The sequence below is a fragment of the Arvicola amphibius genome, chromosome 10 (genome assembly GCF_903992535.2).
Source record: "Arvicola amphibius chromosome 10, mArvAmp1.2, whole genome shotgun sequence".
In the NCBI taxonomy this organism is placed as follows: Eukaryota; Metazoa; Chordata; class Mammalia; order Rodentia; family Cricetidae; genus Arvicola; species Arvicola amphibius.
This window is the reverse complement of record NC_052056.1, coordinates 120713188-120734686: the sequence shown is the minus strand read 5'-3', so window position 1 is coordinate 120734686 and position 21499 is coordinate 120713188. Positions and strand designations below refer to the sequence as shown.

Sequence of the window (21499 nt, the reverse complement as noted above, 5' to 3'; positions counted from 1 at the left end):
TCACTTCGCAGGTTGGGGCAGCAAGCTAGGGCTTTTTTTGCTCAGCTAATGAACTAAGGATGGTTTTTATATTTTAAAACATTTTGGATAGAGAAGGAAAAAAGGACATTCATTTCTCAAGATCTAAAAATTCGAGTTCAGTAGCCAGCCCGTCATCTTAAGAGCTCGCTGACACTTTCTAGAGGAGAAGCTGACAGCTGTGACAGGGTTCACAGCTGACAGAGCTTAACATATTTCCTGGTCCTTGACAAAATTATTTGCCAACACCTATTATAGGACAAGAATATCAGCTCTTCTCTTCTGACACAGAAATACCTGTGAATATGACCTATCAACACAAACACCAGGACAACTGGCCAATTAGTGGCATCAGCATTACTGGCTCCAACTCCTTATTAGTGTTTCTGGGATCTGTGCTCTTTCCAAGTTAAGTTTCACATGGTGGTTTACTTACAGCCGTCTTATTTCCAAAGTGTATAGCCATAAAAGAGAAAAATGTATGGGCTCTGTTAAACACAAAATATAATACACTTACATACTGCAAACCAAGGCAATGCTGGGCAGATAAACTGGTTCTTACCTGTCTGCCATTTGAGGGATTATAAAGTGCTGCCCATTTTTGTGATCTGAAACAGAAATCAAAGTTTTGCTCATGTCAATATTGAGATATATAAAGGAGTGCTACCATTTATTTTCAGTTTAAATTTTCCAATTAGTCATTTTTCATAATCATGGGGAAACAGAGAAGTTCTGAGATTGGCTACAAGTTTCCTGAAACCTGACCAGTTCCAGACATCATAGGCAGAAAACCTATGCTGATTAGCTCACCCCAGAAAAACTGACAGAGGAATGGGGAGGGAGGCTCCACCAGCTCCTGGTGGCAGATGGCAGGGCTGCACTAAGCCTGGCAGAGTTCGGGGCTAGGGCAGGGGTGCTTTGCATGCAGACCCAGAGTGACTCCACCTTGCCATCTGCCGAGCGGCTCTGCCCTAACCTAGATTTCTAGAACAAGGATTCACATTCCAGTGAACAAACCACGGCAGTGCTTCCGCGGGTTTGTGTATACTCCACCCACCCTCTTAGGCCATGCCTGGGCACGGGGCACGCGGTAAATGTGGGGAGGAAGCTGCTACTCATTTAGTGACTCTGCTGTTTTATATTCTGAACAGCAAGCACACGCCTGCAATTACAGCAGTAGCTAAGGCAGAGGGACCCACCTGAGCTACACAGCAAGCCTGCGTCTCCTAAAGACAGACACTCACCCACCTGAGCTACACAGCAAGCCTGCATCTCCTAAAGACAAACACTCACCCACCTGAGCTACACAGCAAGCCTGCGTCTCCTAAAGACAGACAAACACTCTCTTCAGCGTTGTCCTCAGCAATGCACAAAACTTACAGTTGCTCCGTATTTTCCCCAAATTACACTACTAGTTCTGGGGCAGCATCACACTGTGGTTTCAGTTTGCATTTCTGTAATGGCTAACGATGCTAATCTTCATGTGCTTGTTTTTTTTTTGTTTGTTTGTTTTGTGTTTGTGTTTAGCCATTTATACACTGTCTTCAGGTTTTGATTTTCTATTTTTCATCTCTTTGAGATGGCCTTGATCACCAGGGCGCAGGAAATGGCCCACAGCCCAGGGAGACTCTCAGCAGGTAAAACCTCCAGCTGTAAAGCCTGACAACTCAAGCCTCAGCTGTGGTGGCAAACACATACACACATGCATGCACACATGCAGGGAGGTGGGAGGTGGACACAGGAGACTGCCTCGAAGCGCCTGAGCCAGCTAGCTGAAGTACAGTGCACAGACAAGAACGCCTCAAGCTCAACAAAGAGGAGAGAAATGACTTCAGGACGTTGGCCCAGGTGTACACATACCCTTGCACATACATGGGCATGGTATTGCTTGTCTATAATCCCAGCCCTTAGGAGGACGATCAGAGTTCAAGGTCATCCTTGAACACACAGCAAATTAGAGACCTGCCTAATTTAATGAAACTGGTTAATTTCTTCTTCTTATTATTTTTAAAAATTATTTTTATGTGTATACATGTTTTCCTGGCATACCACAAGAGTGGCTTGTGTCCACAGAGCTCAAAAGGTCAACAGGTTTCCTGGAACTGGAGTTGTAAGCAGTTATGAGCAACACCCAGGTGCTGGGGATGGAACCCAGGCCCTCTGCAAGAGTAGCAAACACTCAGCCATTTCTCTATCACTCCCACCCTGGCCTGCTTTCAGACAGAAAAGACTGTAGTCCTGGCTGGCCTGGAACTCATGAGACCCTCCTGCTTCTGTCTCCCACATGTGTGCACCACCACACAGACTACTCGAGAGCTTGTTTTCAAAAATATAATACAAATAAATGATTCTTCTAAGAAAAGATGACTACATTCTTTGACTCAGTCTTAACTGGCACTGCTGGCTCCTCTTGCGTGCCGTCAGGCGCGCAGATTCCTTATAGCAGGGTGTTTTGAAGAGTATGGCGAGAACCTATCCGTGCCCAGTTGTCATCAGAGAAACTTCCACCAGCAGCTGCTGGGAGCACATCTCCACTGGGTCCTTCCCCTTGGAGCTTGGGGAATCCCCCATGATGGGGAGAACTGTAGAAGCCAGAGGGGTTAAGAACACCAGGAAAACGTGGCCCACATAATCAACAAAGCAGGGCACATAGGGGCTCACAGAGACCACAGTGATGATCATGGAGCCTGTACTGACCTGCGCTACGTTCTCTGTGAGTGTGTTATGGCTGATAGCTTGGTGTTCTGTGGAATTCCTAAAAGTAGGGGTGTCTCAGACTCTTTTGCTTGCTCTTAAACTTTTTCCTCCTATTGGGTTGCCCCACCTAGCCCCGACAGGAGGATCTGTGCCTAGTCTTACTGTGTGCATCTTGTTATCCCATGTTGACTTGATATCCTGGGAGGCCTGTTCCTTTCTGAGGAAACAGAGGAGGAGCGGATCCACAGAAGAGGAAAGGCTGGGGGGGGGGGGGCGCTGGGAAGAGTGGAGGGAGGGAAAACTGCAGTCAGGATGTTTTGTGGAATAGAATTATTTATATAAAGATGTGTTACTTTTGTTTATGTTGCAGAATATTACTTTAACTATGTAAAGATGTGTTGCTTTGCCTGCCTAAGGCACCTGATTGGTCTAATACAAAGCTGAATGGTCAAGAGCTAAGCAGTAGAGGGATAGGCAGGGCTGGTGAGCAGAGAGAATAAGTAGGAGAAGGACTCTAGGATGGGGAAAGAGAGAAAGGGGAGAAATGGAGGGAGAGGCCTGGGGCCAGCCAGCCCTCCGCAGAATGACACACAGAATGAAAAGTAAAAAGCCCTGAAGCAAAATGCAGATGAAGAGAAACAGGTTGATTTACGTTCTAAGAGTCAGTAAGACAAGCATAAGATAAAGCTGAGCATTCATAATTAATAATATCTCCATGTCATGATTTGGGAGCTGGCTGGCAGTCTAAGAAAGTCTGCTACAAGGATGTATTGTATGAGAAAAAAGGAAAAGAACTGATCTCCTCAGCCTCCCACTGCTGGTGCTGCAGATCTGCTGTGCCCAGCACTGCTCAGGTTGACCTTTAGTTTTTAAATGTCCTTGATGCACATTCTTACTGAAAATGTGATTTCCAAACCCAGCAGTAGTGGTGCACACCTTTAATCCCAGCACTCAGGAGGCAGAGACAGGCGGCTCTCTAAGAGTTCCAGGCTATCCTGGTCTACAGGGTGAGTTCCAGAATAGCCAGGGCTACACGGAAAAACCCTGTCTTGAAAAACCAAAAAAAGAAAGAAAAAAAAAAAGAAAAAGAAAAAAAGGAAAAAAAAGAAAATGTGATTTCCAAATACTTCCTTCCAATATCTGCTAAACTTTTCACTCTTAGTTCTTTTGGTTTTGAGGCCAGGTGCGATGGTGCACACCTCAATCCAGAACTAGAGGGGCCAAGCAAAGACAAAGAGGCCTATGTGACTCTGATGTCAGCCTAGTACTGGACGGCGTGAGATGAGCTCAAAAAACAAAGTGAGCGAGCGAGCGAGGTGAGTGCTTCTGACAAAACCCAAATTATTAATTGAACAAAACAAGAATCTAGGAACTTTAAACCAGGGTCACGAGACCCCTCCTTAGTCTATAGCTTTAGGTCCTTTACCTGGATCTCTAGCCTAGATCCTACTGCTGTGAAGCTTGGTGGACGTTCCCTTCCCTGCACACAGAGCACAGTTGCTCTTATAGGCAATACCACATGCACTCGCACTAAAGAATAAAGGAGATATGATTCAGAGCTGCTGATTTTGTTCTGTAATCTTCCTATACTCTTACTTTTAGAAATTTTCTTGTAGGTTCCTTGGGATTTTCCACATAGATATTATCTCACTTGAGTGGGGGAAAGTTTTATTTCTTCCTCTTTCAGTTTCCACGGGAGGTAGGGTGTCTAGACTTCACTGAGTAGGAGTGGTGAGAACAGACACTGGCCTCAGGAGAGCAGCTGGTTCTCTGGGCAATCATGACCAGTTAAGCAAGCTCCATCTGTTTCTGGTTTGCTAATTTTTTTTTCTAAATTATGAATGGATGTTGAATTTGGCCAAATGCCTTTTTTATACCCACTGACTACTGTAGTTTATTAATGCCCTGATTTTCTCTTTTAAAAAGATTTTTTAAAAAAAAATTTTGAGTGCATGAGTGCTTTGTCTGCGAGTGTGTATGGGTAACATGTGGGTACCTGTGTGCCCAAGGTCAGAAGACAGTGTCAGATGCCATGAAAATGGAATCACAGAAGGAACTTGAGGGTGCTGGGACCTGAACCTGCGTCCCCTTAACCACTGAGCCACCTTTTCAGTTACATTAACTGTCTTCCGGTAAGTTATGTTCCAGTGGCTATGTTATATTTTTTTCTTTTTACACATTTCTAGATTTACTGTGCTAAAATTTGCCAAGGATTCTTGTCTCTGTTTATTGGGACCCTCCCATACCCCATTCTTTCCTTTTGCTAGGTTTGGTATCTCATTAATCCACTAACATGCACTGAGAAGTAGTCTTGCTCTTCTTCCTCTCTTTCCTGAAGAGTTTTATTCTTTTTTATGTGTGAGTCTTTTGCCTGAATACATCTATACCACTTCTGTGCCTGGGGCCTATGGAAGCCAGAAGAGGATGTGGACTCCTTTGGAACTGGAATTACACATGGTAAGGGGATGGAAAGAAGGCTTGGTGGCTAAGAGAACTGGCTATTCTTCCAGAGGACTGGGGTTCAATTCCTAGTACCCACTTGGCAGTTGACAACTGTCTGTAACTCCAGTTCTAGGGGATCTAATACCAATGCACATAAAACAAAGTTAAATACATTATTAAACAAAACAAAACAAAATACCACTTGGTTGTGTGCTGGGAAAGAACCCCCGTCCGCTGGAAGAGTGGCCAGTGCTCTAAACTTGTGATCTTAACTGCTGAGCATCATCTCTCCAGCCCTTTTCCTATCTTTTGAACCTGGGGTATATGTTGAGGTATAAATTCAAATTCCTGAAAAATACAGATTTTCATGGTTGGAAACTCAGTCAAGTATTAGAATGTTTGCCTAGCATCCATGAAACCTGATGCCCTGGGTTTGGTCCCCAGCACTGCAAAAAGGGATTAGGGAGGAAATGTGTGAAGTGTATACGAATATACATTTAAGGATAGATATTTATATTCTTTTTCTCAGATGGATTTTGGTAGTCTGTGGCTTTTAAAGAATGAGTATATTTTATCTAAGTTGTCATATTTATCTGCAAAGTTGTAATATCTTCCTACTGTTGCTTTCTAGTGCTTGGCGATCAAGCCCAGAGCTTTGTACCTATACGTTAGAACTATGCCAAGCCACAGCCTCGGCTCCTACTTTTCATTAACCATTAACTAATGGTGTTATTAAGATCCTTTTTTTTTTTTTTTAAAGCATGAATAGGCCTCTATCCACTTTCTTGATTTCTATGAAGCACATCCACCATGGTAATGTCTGGTTTCCGTTTTCTGTAACTGTCCTGTGCTGGGTTAGCCATGCACATGTTCCTCTCTAGCTCCTCTGTGAGAAGACTGACTTTAGAGCTACCTTCTCAAATCCAAGTATTTAATGCAATAAAGCCTCCTATAAACACTGTAAATATATCCATGACCATCTTCCCCCACCCCACCCCCTCACTTTCTAATTGTGAGACAGGGTCTTACTATGCAGTTCTGGCTGGCTTTGGATTTACAGGTGCCCCATGCGCAGGGATTAACAGCATGCACCACCAGGCCCATCCAATCCTACAAATTTTGACACTGTATTTTTATTTTTATTTATTTGGAAGTACTTTTGACTCAGGCATGGCAGTACACACCCATGATTCCAGCACTTGGGACAGGACTGTGGTGAGTGTGAGGTTAACCTAGGCTACAGCATACTACTGCTTTAAAACAACTATCCAACTCCACATACATAACTTCAGCAGAAGTATGTGGAGTCTGCAGTAAGGCCCTTCCTCTCAGGTCCACCGGTTCAATACTCTGCATGCATTGTACATGTGGACACGCATGTGAAAGTCAGAGGACAATTTCTAGGGATTAGTTCTTTCCTTCTGCCAGGTAGGTCTTGGGGCTTGAACTCATGCTGTCCAGGGCCTCTGCTTGCTAAGCCCCCAACTGCAGCTCTCTCTCGTGTGACTTTTAACACATGTGACTTGGAGCGCTGCATCTTCTTGGCATAAGTGTGTCCTTCTGTCATTGTCTCATGTCCCCTCCATCTTTGCTATTTTTCTTTGCTCTGAGGTCTACTTTAACCAATTCAGATCACATCTGCTTCATTCAGGGTGGGAAGCCCACAGTCAGCCTGATGTCGGCACAGCTCCAAAGTCTGCATGGACAACTGTTCTATATACCTTTTGGTGCTGACCTAGTCATGGTATTGAACTGGTCTCTGTTGGTCACCAGCAGACCAACAGAGTCATTTTACCACTCATTCTCTTTTTGAGCTTCGTCCACCCCATTTTTCTTTTCTTTTTTCTTTTTTTGAATATTTTCAATAAAGATCTTTCAATTATTTGAGTACTGCTTGATTATTTTTTAATTTATCTCTAGGATCTTTTAAAAAGATTTACTTATTTTTATTTTATACATGAGTGTTTTGCTGGCATGTATGTATGTTGTACCATGTGTGAGCACCACCTGCAAAGGCCAGAAGAGGGCACTGGATCCCATGCAACTGGAGTCACAGATGGTTGCAAGTCAACTGTGGGTGCTGGGAATGGAACCTGGGTCTTTTGGAAGAACAGCCAATGTTCTTAACCTCTGAGCCATCTCTCCAGCCTCTATCTCTAGGCTTTTTGATCACACCACTTTGTCTTTTTCTTGGTGTGGCTGTGCTAAGGATTACACTACCCATACTTCTCAATGTACTTAGAAATATTACTTTCCCACTTCAGACAAAATGTAGGAATGCTACTGTATTTCTTTCACCCTTTCTCATTCCTACTGCGACTGCCCAATACACACACACAGTGTGATGTACACTGCACGACAGAGTCATTACTGTCATCTGCCATGCACATCTGCAGCCAGGGCCCTCTGCTATCGCACTTCCTGATGCACTCCTTATCCTGACGCTCAGGCTGATGGCCTGAGGACCCTTCTCCAGCACCGCTGTTAGAGCAATGGCATATCTGATTGTTCTCCATCTTGCGATGTGTTTAACTTGTCTTCATGGAAAGGTGAGGCTTTACTAGCTGTGGCCCAGGCAGACAGCTCTTTTCTTTTGCTCCTCTAACAATAGCGTTTAATTTCCTTTCATCTCCATGACTTCTGAGGAGCATCAGGGCAACAACAGGATGCTCAGAAAGTTTGGCACTTCAGATTTCTGCATCAGAAATATACAGCAAAATATTCCAAAATAGATCTTTAAGAAAAATCTGAAACCTGTAACATTTCTGGTACTAGGCATTTCAGATAAAGGATATTCAACTTTGCTGGGTGAAATACTGTTCTGGATGTTTTTGAAGTACTTTTCCCCAGGTTTCTTTTGCATTCACCTTCTTTGAAGTTGGAGTTTCATGAATCTTTTTTTTCTTTTTTCTTTTTGTCTTTTAAGGCAGGGTTTCTCTGTGTAACAGCCCAGATTGTCCTGAAACTTGCTTTATAAATCAGGCTGGCTTCAAACTCAGAGACCCACCTGCTCTGCCTCCTGAGTTCTGAGATTAAAGGCAAGCACCACTGCCTGGCATGAGTCTCGGGAATCTTTACCTCTTTTCAGACTTAGATTTTGGTAGTATTTCCTGCGCCTACACGTAGAGGCCAGAGGCTGACATAATGTGTCTTCTTCAATTACCTTTCTAACCTATTATTCTTATTTCTTTAATATTTATTCTATTGTATGTACATGTGTTTTGCCTGCATGTATATACATGTCCCAATTTGTTCCTGGTGCCTGCAGAGGGCAGAAGAGTGCTTTGTACCCCTAGAACCTGAGTTACAGGTGGTTGTGAGTCACCATGTGGGTACTAGGAAGCAAATTCAGATCTTCTGCAAGAGTATCCAGTGCTCCTAACTTCGGAGCCATCTCTCTAGCCCCTCTATCCTGGCTGTCCCAACTTCACTCTGTACACCAGGCTGGCCTTGAACTCAGAGATCTGCCTGCCTCTGTCTCCAAGTGCTGAGATTTAAAGGTATAAAACCCCACTTCTATCCCTTTAAAAAATTACTTTTAAGATTATAATTACATCATTTACTCTTCCCTTTCTTCCCTCTAAGCCCTTTCATACAGCCCTCCCTGCTCTTTCAAATTCATGGACTTTTTTAATCATTATTTTACATGCATACATGCTTATGTATATACATACATGTATCTGACTACACCACCCTTATTTTTTGAGATAGGGTCTCTTACTAAAACCTGGAACTCACTGACTGGTCAGACCAGCTGACCAGCAAGCCCCCATGATCCTACTTCCTCTGCTTGCCCAGTGGTGGGCCTTTTAGTCATGTACCACACGCCTGGCTTTATACACCTCCTAGGACCAAGCACAGGTCCTGATGCTTGCAAAGCAAGCGCTGTGTCAATGTAGTGCCCACCTCCATTCTTCGGTATTCCCCACAGGCCCCTGAGGCAGGCTGCTGTTCGTTCTCCTTTTCTTCTGCTGGGAACTGAGCCCAGAGCCTTTGGCATGCCAGGTAACCCTTTTACCACTGAGCTACATCACTAACTAGCTATTTTTAATATAGTTTTTCTAGTATTTTCAGCCTGCTATTAAACCTACTAATCTGGATTTGAAATTTCAGCCACTATAATTCAATTCTAATATTCCTTGTAGGTTCTTCTCTGTGTATGTGTCTTTAAGAATGTCCACTGCTTTTCAGAGCATAGTCTTATTGGCAGCTTTTAAATGTTTCTGAGAATTCCAGCAGGACATCTTGTGGGAGCTGATTCTCTCCTTCTATGTCATGTGAGTTACAGGGTCACTCAGGTCACTGGACAGCTCATCCACTTTACCTGCTGGCCACCAGCTGCTCCTAGGCCTAGCATCTGCTTTCTCCTGTATCCCTTGAGGTTTTCCTGGCTCTTCATACACAGAGTCACTATGTGGAATCAAGGATATTCTAAACACTGTATTATAAGACTCTGGGCCTTCTTCAAAGTCTATGGAAAGTGTTATTTCTGTTTTACCAGGCAACCGAGCAGGTTGGGCTCTGCCTGCTGAGCAGGCAGCAAAAGAAAAGCAATCCAGCCAGGTGGTGGTGGCACATGCCTTTAATCTCAGCACTTGGGAGGCAGTGGTAGGTGAATCTCTGTGTGTTCGAGGCAACCACGTCTACAGAGCTAATTCCAGAACACCTAGGATTGTTACACAGAGAAACCCTGTCTCAAAAAACAAACAAACAAAAAAAAAAAACAAAGAAGAAGAGGAGGAGGAGGAAGAGGAGGAGGAGGAGGAGGAAGAGGAGGAAGAGGAAGAAGAAGAGGAGTAACATAATACAAACTGGGAAGGTTATAGCCATGTACTTAGGAATATACAGATATATGTACACACGTACACACACACACACCACACATATGCAACAACAATCAAAGAAAAAAAGGCCATGAATTCAAAGGTGAGCAAGGTGGAGGGATATATGGGAGCATCTGGAGGGAAGAAAGGGAAGGGGGAGATGATGTTATTATGTCAAAAAATTATTTAAAAATAGTTTAAGACCAGTTGAAGGCATACAGCAAAGTCCCAGGCCACATGGGGTACATTGTGAGACCCTATCTAAAAAGCAAAAACAAACAAAAATAAAAATTCTGCAGTTATGTTATCCTTTCAAATAGAAACCCTTATGCCCTTATGGCAATCTTCCTGAGGACTGGTTTTTTTTTTTTTTTTTTGGATTTTGAGACAGGGTTTCTCTGTAGCTTTGGGGCCTGTCCTGGAACTAGCTCCAGAGCAAGTCATAAAAATGTTGTCCTGACCTGTTTTTCCAGAGTAGAGGTGCAGCAAGGCTGTCCTCCTCTCTCTCACCTGGTTTCCTGCCGCAGAGGTAGAAGGCCAGTCTGTCAGTCAGCTCGTACTGTATTTCCACGAGGCGCTCAGCCAGGTCATGGTGCCCTCCTTGCCTACCAAGAGAACAAAGCACCATTGACACAGCTCAGTTCACTGGCGTTGAGTCAGAAGAGCACAGGGCTGTTCTGAGACACCTGAGCAGCTTATCAAACTCAACTGACTATCTGATCATTTTCAGTGCCTCCTCCCAGAGCAAGAGCCCCACCAGAAGACCCTTTTCCCTCTACACAGTAAAGACACGTGAGTGGGATAACTTCATTTAATGAGGTGAGAAAATCAACTTAATAAATAGGTTTCCAAAAGTCAACTAGAGTGTTCCCAGAAACACCCAGCCTTGGGGGATGGCCCCAGGCTGATGTTCTAAAGAAGGCCCTTCCTCCATACAATCCTGATGCCTGTAGTCAGCTGCCCGGATCAGAGCCTAGAAGTTAAAAATCACTTCAAGGGCTCCAAGGCAGACTAACCTGATGCAGAACCCATCCCTGCAGCTACTTCTGCCTCTGTATCTGCCACTTCTGCAACAGGAAACAGTGTTTGCCTGTCTTTATTCCTAAAACATTTAACCCGCTTGGAATCCTTTTAGCATGTAAGTAACTGTTATACTGAGACTATTACACACAAAGCTCATGAGAAACTCCAAAGAGAAAAAATGTTTACTGTGGATTCTGTTATCGTCAAAGATGAAACCTAGCTCTAGCCAGTTTCTCTCTCCACATACTTCCTGACCTACTACACACTTCTGAACCTAACAGATGCCCTGTTTTCTCAGTAGGTGACACGGTGCTGGTCTGGGCGGAGCTTTTCAGTGCTGGCTGAAATGAAGCAGCAAGGTCCAGCCTCAGAGCTGAGGAAACACTGTGTGCCTCTCACCACTCCCGACGCTTGGCTTCTCCAGCCCATCTCCACAGCGATGAACATACTCTGTCCATCCCTACCTCCTACTCTTGACTCTGCCTTTCTTCTCTCAAGGATGCTTTATTTCCTCCTTCAGGTCCATATCTCACCTACTCCTCAAAAGACCACTGAAGAAACTTCCTAATCACTGGGGCCACAATGAAGAAACTTTACATATGCTCATTTTCTGTATGGGTCAGTGTGGTGTGTGTATGAAATGCATGTTTGCCCGTATGTGGGCCCATGTGTGTGGAAGCATATATACATGGAGGTTTGAGGTCTACATCAGGAATCTTCCTTGATTGCTTTCCACCTTACCGTTGAGGCAGCGTCTTGACTGAACCCAGAACTTGATGATACAGCTAGTCTTGCCAGTCAGCTAGCCACAGGGACCCCCATCTGCCTTCTACTGCTGGAATACAAGAGGGCTGCCATGCTCAGCCAGCACGCTCACGAGGCACCTGGGTGCGCGCACTGAGGGTATGGACTCCGCCTTCATGCTGCACAGCACAGCAAGAGCTTGAATCCCCTACATATGCTTTTTAAATGTTATTACCTATTTCATGGTGTGTGTGTGTGTGTGTGTGTGTGTGTGTGTGTGTGTGTGTGTATGTGGCTCAGGGTTCTTGCCTTCCGTCTCATTGAGGCAGGGTCTCTCTGGCTTCTGCCATGCTGCACACATCAGGACAGCTGGCTCACAAGCTTTATGACTCCTCTCTCTGCCTCCCATCTTGCTGGGGTTGCTGGGATTACAGACATGTGAACACTACACCCGGCTTTTCATGTGGGTTTTGGGGACTACACTCAGATTTTCAGGGCTGTGTGACAGGACTTTTATCTGTCAAATGTCAAGCCATGTGCACTTTTTAAGACCAACTGTCAGCAGTAAATGGTAGTTAATACCCATAATCATTGCATAGGCAGGAATACTTATATCTTTGAATTTGAGGCCAGCCTGGGTTAAAGAGTCAGACCCTGTCTCAAAAAGTAAAACAAAACAAAACACGGCTAATTGTCCATTTTGTCGACAATTCATGTGTAATTTTGCCTAATTCCTTCAGCATTTACTAATCTTCTCTTCCAGAGATGTAAAGTTAGGCTCTGGGACAGGTTTTTGCCCTTTCCCGTTTACTTCTTTGTGAGCATGGTGTTTCATAGTTAGTAAATCTGGAAAAAGAAGGAAAGACATCCGTCTTCTATCACCTAGACCTGCAGGTTTAAACACTCACGGAACCCCAGGAAGTTCCTTCATGCCCCTGCATTTCAGTTGTAGCAGGGCATGGTGGCCTGCCTGTAGTCCCAGTTACTAGGGGCACACAGTAAGTTGTAGCAGGGCATGGTGGCCTGCCTGTAGTCCCAGTTACTAGGGGCACACAGTAAGTTGTAGCAGGGCATGGTGGCATGCCTGTAGTCCCAGTTACTAGGGGCACACAGTAAGAAGTCTGTCTAAGTTCAGAAGTTCAAGATCTGCCCGGGCAACATAGCGAGTATCTGCTTCAAAACAAAACCACAACAGGAAAAACTTAAAGAGGCATTTAAAACTTGAAGAATGGGTTTTGTATTTGACCCCAGTGCCGGCGCTCCAGCCTTGTGCTATGTTTCTCGCCCTATTTCACTCCTCGTGCTTACAGGCAAGCATGCCACTCAGTGAGCCATTTCTCCAGTCTTCGCTCTAATTCTTTTATTTAATTTTTAAAATTAATATTTATTTATTTTTATGTGCATGTAAGTGCATTTCATGTGTGCCTGGTACCCTTGGAGGCCAGAAGAGGGTGTTGGAGTCCACAGAACTAGAGTTATGGATGAGGGACTATGTGGTGCTGGAAACTGAACCCTGAACCCTAGTCCTCTGCAAGAGTAGCCGGTGATCTCAACCACTGAGTAAGCTCTCCCAGCCAGCCCAACTCTCAATTCTTGATACCCGATTTGTATACCATGGCTTGAACACTACTTTGTTACAAAGATTGGAATTACGTACACCAGTTTATGATTCTAGATTGCCTCGTCTTACCTGTCTCAGCTGATGCTGAAATGTCTTCTTTCATAAAATAATAGAATATAAACCTCTAAAGGCGCTGAACACAAGTCATATACAATTCAGTCACTTAGCAAGGACTCATACTCAGCACACAGGTGGTCCAAGACCCTCAGCCCCTCACCTTGCATAATCAACGGGAGTCTTTCCACTAGAATCTTGTGTGCCTGGGTCAGCTCCATATACTGCCAATAATTCAGCCTGTAAAATCTGCCCTGCTTTGGAGGCGACATGGAGGGGAGTGCTGCCTTTTTCCTAAGAATTATTAATAAAAGTAAACAAAGAAAGAAAAGAAAAAGAAAACTAAGTAAATAGCCTATTCAAATACAACTCAGTTTCAATCTATTATCAGAATCAATTGACATTTCCGTACAGGATGAAAGAAGTTGGCTTGGGCTCCTAGAGATAGCAGTCTCAGACAGGTCTCAAGGTTCCCTGTTCTCACACTTGAATGGAGTTGCTGAAAAACAAACAGAAAGAGTAGTTGTAAAAGTGTTAGGAGTGATGTGCCGGAGCAGCTGGCGACCTGTTTTAATGCACTCTCTATTAGTAACAGATCCTTATTTGGCTCAGGAAAACGGGGAGCCTCTGCAGTTCACAATGGCTGTAGTCTGCAGGTGAGTCTCGCCCATTTTACCCACAAGGAACTAGAACTGTGAAGCCCAGTCTGCCCAGATGTGGGGCTTGCCAGGTAGGGCCCAACTATAACCCAAGTGGGAGGCACTTGAAAAGGAGGCTCTGCGATTGAGTGGAATGGATTTCGAGGCCTACTGCCTTCCAGCTGTGTGATCTGAGGAGAACTCTGGGCAGCAGAACCTGGGTGTCTCGGTACCATCTGCCAATGGGGTTATTGTGAGGAATCAACGATACAGAAAATGCTTCAAAACTCAGACACGACTACACTAGTAATTATTAGCTGCTGATCACAGCTGCTGATCCCTTACACCATCCACTATCAATGTGCATTGCCCATCTATCCATACAGTGCTCCCACAAGGCTGTTCTTGGTGGGAGATACTGATACTGTGCTACACTAATTCCTTATTATCACAGAAAGGCTTTTAAACAAGTAGAAAACAAGCTGCTTTCTTTCAAGTTTAATCTAGAACTGTTCCAAATGTAGTAATAGGCACCACAGGAACAGAGAAAACAATGCAGTCAGTTTTTTTTAAATTCTTTAATCGTATGTATGCATGTTTGTGTGTGTGTGAGTGCAGGCACCCACTGATGCCAGAAGAGGGTGTCAGATACCCTGGAGTTAGAGCTACAGGTGGTTGTGAGTCATCTGATATGGGTCATCATCATCATCATCATCACACACTTTTATACAAGGTCTTACTATGTAGTTCTGGCTGGCCTGGAACTCACTATATAGACCAGGTCAGCCTTGAATACCCAGCTATCTCCCTGCCTCTGCCTCCCAAAAGCCAGGGAGTAAAGGTACATGCCGCCAGACTTGGCTATATTTTTTATTTGGTAAAAAAGGTGAGAAACTATTTAAAACTTATTAATGAGTAGGAAAATTATATCTATGTCTATGTAAAACTTAGTACTGTGAGTTGCGCAATGTTGTTGAGTGAGCATCTAGCTCAAAGCACTGCTCTGAAACGCAAGATGAGCATTTCTACAGCATCTCAGAACCGCCAAGGCCCAGAGAAGGCGCCCGTTCGCCAGCCAACAGCCCTGCACGCAGCAGCTCTACTCACTTCTCGAGCTCCGCCCGCCCGCAGCCGGGAAGCTGAAGAGGTTAACCTCCTCTCTCTCTCCCATTCTAATCTTTTAGAAACAAGCATCCTGAAAACATCCTAGGCCCTTCTAGAAACACTCTTTTGAAAAAGCTATTATTTCCAAGTAGGGAACTTACAAAATATATATGTGAAAACTGTACTGAAAAACACTAATTAATTAATTAATTAAAAACCTTACAAAAAGAGGAAAACTGCTCCTTCTGAGACATTTGCTTCCCTTTGTCTAGTACGTCTAGGAGGAGGACGAACTGCGCTAAGAGGAAAAGAGGACGGCATCAGGAAGCTGCCAGGACTTAACTGTGTAAAAGAGATTGGTCTCTCCCTCCTAGTACTACCACAAGTGAAGCAGCCACTGTCTCAGTGGGCTCCCCAGGGCCTGGAAAGAGCGCACCTACCTTACTAAGATCTTTGGCAGTCACACTGTCATCGTCACGGCAGGGCAATCGGTGGACAAACGCTAACATCTGATATTTGGCTCTGATGAATTCTGCTTTATTGGGGCTGGTTTGAAAACAAAAAAGAAAACAGTTCACTTGCAGTTCAGACACATTTCTCATTCTTTGTACTGTAAGAAGAGGAAGTGACCACACCCCCCACTTGAGAATACATTTCAGCAGTGCTGAAGACCTGATCTGAAAACATGTTACAGAATGCCACTTTTTGTAGTGTCTTTCTTCCCTTTCTAACTTCCTTCACGGAGCCTCAGGAGGAAGCAGCAGTTGGTCCCGTGTTAATAGGTGAGGCACTGGGCAGAACACTGCTGCAGGGAGCCAGATTTCTGGTCTGAAGGCCACTAGTTCTGATCACAACCAGTCACCAAGCCCTGGTCTCTGACTGGAGAAATCATTATGTTCAGTTGGGGAACCAGGCAAGCAATGGCCCCCCGGGGCCTCACTCTGCCTTCTAACAGCAAACGCCCCAGGCACAAGGCTGATCAAAATAGCCACATTCTTCCACCAGGGCCATTTGTTGTGAAGAAATAGAAGTAGTTGGAAACATTGCACTCACTGCACTTTATCCTGTGGATTAGCTTTCCGTCTTCCACTCATAATAGACGCGGGGTCCAGCAAAGAATGCTCCCATATAGAATTAGCGCCATTGTTATACAAAGTCTCAACCATCTGAAAACCAAGCAGTATGAGATATTTATTTTATTTCCTCCAATATTCCAAAAGAATCAGTGGAAAAAATGGAAAAATATCGCTCTGTTAAAAACACTAGCACGCCTGTGGAGCGCTCATTCCTGTGTCTGACTGTGGAGTGAGACTGAGGAACTTGAGGGAGCTAGGACTCCACTCTGCCTGTAGGACAGTCTGGACACACTTACACTACAAACTGAAGGAGAAGTGACTGACTCTTTAGGATGGCATCTGCCTGCCTGGACAAATGATATTTACCCACATACACAATATTCACTTGATATTTCTCATTAAATACACCTATTTAAAATTTTTATTAATAATATTAGTTTTCTTATACACACTTAAATAAAAATAACGCAATAAACAAATGTTTGAATTCTCTCTCTCTCTCTCTCTCCCTCTCTCTCTCTCTCTCTCATGTTCCATTGTGAGTCATGTCCCACCCTTCAAAATCTGATGCCTTAGTGTCCGCCCTAGTATCTCCAATTACTCGCCTCTGTACCGTTTGTAGACTCTAAAACTGTAAACAAAAACAGACCTGGGAGTAGCACACTCCTTTCATGTGAGAATGGCCCTTTGGGAATTTCTAAATAGAACTTTTTTGTTTGATTGTTTTGTTTTTTTGGAGACAGGGTTTCTCTGTATAGCCTTGGCTGTCTTGAAACTCACCTCCTGAGTGCTGGGATTAAAGGCATGCATCACCACTGCCTGGCTTAAGTAGAATGTCTTAACGAACATCTCAACTTCATTACCAAACAGGACTCCTAGGAAGGTCTGTCTGCTTGTGCAGCTCATGGGCATCTCTTACCAGTAACCCAAAACACTTGCTTTGATACCTTGGTTCATACAAGCTTAAGGAGCACGGTATGCAGTTGTTGCAGATTTAGTGAGATGTGGATTAAGACAAATATCACAAAATGCACTGCTGGGAAAGCCTACTTCTGTACACTGTGCAAATGTCCCAGCGGAAAACTCTGCCTACAACGCATGTCCCAAGTTTCAGAAGAACTGAAGAATGTGTACCTAAAATAAAAGTACAAGGAACATGACATCGGATCTCAAATAAGACAAAGACCGCCCCCGACAAGTGTTAGGCGTGCAATCAAAACATGCTCACTTAGTCTCTGCCTGGCATTGAGGACTTTAAAAATACCTCAGATGCTGAAGCGATTTCTGAGGAAACCGAGTCTACACTTCTATCAAAGCAGGAAAAAATGATCTAAAAATGTGAGCAGGTACTCAGGGATTGCAAGTTAATGAAAAGCTTCTCAGCAGTGGCTTTAGGATCAGGAAAGTGAGGCCTTTTAGAGATAACTGCTGCGGCCTAGCGGATGGCTCGGTGTCGCAAACAAGCACTGTGGTTCGTGCAGACCTAGGTTTGCGTCCCAGAACCTACACATTCACAACCATCTGTAGCTCAGGACATCCTGTGCCCTCTTCTGGCCTCTGTGGGCACATACATACATGCAGGAAAGATACTTATAAAATAAGTAAATCTTAAAAAAGGTTAAAAAATAAAAATAATTTCTGGGGGTTGGAGAAATAGCTCAGTGGTTAAGAGCACTGGCTGCTCTTCCAAAGTATCCAGGTTCAATTTCCAGCACTCACATGCAGTTCACAACTGTCTGTAACTCCAGTTCTAGGGGAGTCTGACACCGTTCTACAAACATACATGCAGGCAAAACACCAATGCATTAAAAATAATTAATTATAAAATAATTTCTGAGCTGGGTGGTGGCGCATGCCTTTAATGCCAGCACTGGAGATAGAAACGGGCAGATCTCTGTGAGTTCGAGGCCAGCCTAGTCTACAAAGCGAGTTCCAGGACAGGCTCCAAAGTTATACAGAGAAACCCTGTCCTGAAAAACCAAATAAATCAATCAATAAAATAAATACTTAAATAAAAATTAAACAAGAAAATAATTTCTGATGTTAGGCATAGTGGTGCATACCTTTAATTTTAGCACTTAGGAAACAGAGGCAGAGGAGATCGTGAGTTCAAGACCAGCCAGGGCTACATAGTGAGACTCTTGTCTCAAACAAAACAAAACAATTTCTGGTGACAATCTAGAAAGTAAGCAGTGAAAACTTAATAAAAATTTAGACGTTTATTGATACATTTTGTTGTTATATCTGTCTATGTATAACTGCGTCTGGGGAAGCAAATTATGTAAGGTGAGCAAGAAAAGACTAGATTATGATGTCAATACAGGACAATATTGTATACTATACATAGAAATGAAGAGCACAACATCTTATCCAATTACGATCCAAATATTCTTATAGGATTTATATTAGATCTTTTAGTTGCTAAAATAACAGTCCCTAAAACACAAATTTCCAATTATGAAAAATTTTCTTATCATTTACCTGAAGCAGTGTTGGAGGCCATGGTGTGTGTTTAAGATGCCTTACTTGGGAGATATGGCGCCCCAGGCTCCGATGAACACTGCAACACTCATCACATATGAAAGTTCCCCTATTTACTGATGCCCAGGAAGGATCTGGAAAAAGAACAACACCTCAGTGGCAAGGACGCTAATTGGTTGAATACAGGATAGCAAAAGATGGCTGATGTTTGTTTGTTTGTTTGTTTGTTTGTTTGTTTTTTTGGTTTTTCGAGACAGGGTTTCCCTGTAGTTTCTAGTGTTTGGTTTTTAAGGAAATACAAAAACCAGAGTATGTTTTTGTTGTTTTACATGCTCCTCAACATCTGAGGCGGAGGGACCCGCTGAGGATCCTACCCACCTTGACAGGTCAGGTTTACTGAACTAAGACAGCCTTACACATGCATCTGCCTTCCTGTGTGGGCCAGTCTCTAGCCTGAACGTGGGTTTACCACATGTGCTCTGAGGAGTGTTAGTTAAGGAAGCAGAATGAAGGAGGGGGTAGATCACTCCACTCTGAACCTGGGGCCTCGTCCATGCTGGGCGAGCGCTCTATCACTGAGTTCCATCTTCAGCTTGATGAATCATTTTGAATCCATCTTTGTAAATAAGACTACATGATCTTGACGGTGCATTATCCGAGTAACAGTATCTAAGGTAAACAGTGAGGTCACTGTTGCCCAGTGCAGGAAGTCAAGTCCCACATGCTAACAGAAAGTCAGAAGAGACCTGCAGAAGCACTCAGCTCTTCCGAGGGCAGGAGGGGTGCCCACTCTGCTAAGGCAATGCTCTATGCCAATACCAGTTGCTTTAGACAGCCTGCTGGATCCAGTCTTGCAGCTGACTTGAAGGAAGGTGCCTCACAGATATAAAGAGGTAAACCAAAATTAACAGGATTTTTTGTTGAGTACAATACTTTTTTTTCCCTTTGGAATCCACAGAACTTCATCAGACAACCTTCATCAGAAGTGGAATAACTTTACACTAGGTGAGCAGGATGGATCTGGGCAAGTAAACTGAGCCTTAGAAACCCCAAATAAAGATAGGCCTTTCTCATCCCATCAGACTCACAGTGGGGTGACAATAGGTGCTATTCCAGCTGCCTGGCCTAAGGGTTACATTTTAAAATTCTTCAACATCCACAAAAATCTCCGAAATGCATGTATGTCATGTTTACCATTTTTAACAGTTTATTCTAACCCTTTCAAACCATATAATGAAAAGTTATGGGATATCAAAGACAAATCCTGGGAGCCAGAGAACAGTGGTTAGAGGGTTGGTTATGGAGACGAACAGTCCACGGTTTGAATCCCAACTCTGCCGCCACTTCTTGTGCAATAATGTGAGGTAAATTACTTCTCTGAGTGTCCTCACAGTGGGAGAGGGGAGAGACAATGTAAAAAATAAGAATAAAGTGTCTGTCATGGGGGCACAGGAATGATGCATTTTAAATAAACTAGATTCATTAAAAATAAGCAAGAAATCAGGACTGGGCATGTGACTCTCCTAGGAATTGGGAGTCCTGGCTTTGGCCCCGGCGCCACAAAGGTAAACAAGACATAATCATAGTGAAGTGTCTTCTGTAAAGCAAAACAGAAGAGAATCCAGCAGACTTAACCATAGGTGTTACTATGCCATTCTAAGGAACGGTGGGAAGCATGAAGGCTCTGCACAGATGCACCGCAATGTCGCGTTCTGCATTGATCTGGTAGGATTAAGACTAAGACGTGTGGCTTCACTTTTCATTATCAGAGGCTCACGGTACTCCTGGGCAAATCAGCCAGGAAAAGGAGAGCAATGGCTTAACAGGCATTAAGCAATGGTCTCAAATAATCACTTAAACACCATGGATCAGAATCCCAAAGAAAGGATACTGACAACAACAACAACAAACCGAAAGTTAAGTTTCTATGAATGAGGTTGGGTGAAGCCAGTTTATCTGGAAGGCAGGGTTTTTAATAAGGCTCACGAACACCACAAATGGACTTCAAAAGTATCTGTGCCCCCACCCATCTTAAGCAAATTTTGTCCAGAAGAGTTAAGTATTTGAGCATCTTCTGAGCTGGCCTTGGCATTAAGACGTCAAAGGAGCCCTAATCCTTCAGGTAACCCTCTACCTACGCTGTGCACAAAGGGAGCACAAACTCCTAGCTGCTCATTCGGCCTTCAAGGAAGGAAGTGACTCAAGTCTCGCTAGAGTGTGGCATTCAAGACAATAACATCAAACAACAGAAAAGGCCCTGAGATGCTACAAATGGACAAGGCAGTGGTCAGGGCGGCAAGGAGAGGCAATCTGCTTTGCCATGTACCTTCCACGGCAGAAGAAAGAACTCGCATCCCAAGAGGAAGCTTTAAGTTAGACACACATGAATCAACGGAAAACCGGCAAGAAAAGAAGGAAGCGGAACAAACAGCATTTGCTGAGAAAATGATAGTTTGTATAAACCTGGCTAACAGTATAAAGCACTTCTTTTAAAACCTTCCCTGCCTGCCCTTATCTTCCCTCTGAACTGTTCACCTGTAGTACTCAGGACCATGAAACAAGTAAGGGTTACCACAGCACCATTTATATAATCAGCCTCTGCTTCTAAATGATAAGATGAAGATGAAAACAGCTGCAAACGGCTGGAGTTCAATGACTTAATTGAAATTATTAAACACTACTGTACCAGGAAAGTCATCAGATACGTAAGTGACTTCAAACTCGAAGTTAATCAAGTCCAAGAACCAAAACAAGCACACACACACACACACACACACA

At 43.8% G+C, this 21499-nt stretch overlaps 1 protein-coding gene across 4 annotated transcripts in view; it reads right to left on the bottom strand.

Annotated features, from left to right (window-relative positions):
* Git2 (GIT ArfGAP 2) overlaps positions 1 to 21499 on the bottom strand; it is a 49312-nt gene that overhangs the window by 26844 nt on the left and 969 nt on the right. For all 4 annotated transcript variants that reach the window (XM_038344765.2, XM_038344766.2, XM_038344768.2 and 1 more), the window contains exons 2-8: positions 18722 to 18855; positions 16218 to 16330; positions 15605 to 15710; positions 13835 to 13921; positions 13586 to 13716; positions 10491 to 10585; positions 581 to 626 (exon numbers count right to left, since the gene is read on the bottom strand). In XM_038344765.2, coding sequence (XP_038200693.1) covers positions 581 to 626; positions 10491 to 10585; positions 13586 to 13716; positions 13835 to 13921; positions 15605 to 15710; positions 16218 to 16330; positions 18722 to 18855 — 712 coding nt within the window. The remainder of the gene's footprint in view (positions 1 to 580; positions 627 to 10490; positions 10586 to 13585; positions 13717 to 13834; positions 13922 to 15604; positions 15711 to 16217; positions 16331 to 18721; positions 18856 to 21499) is intronic.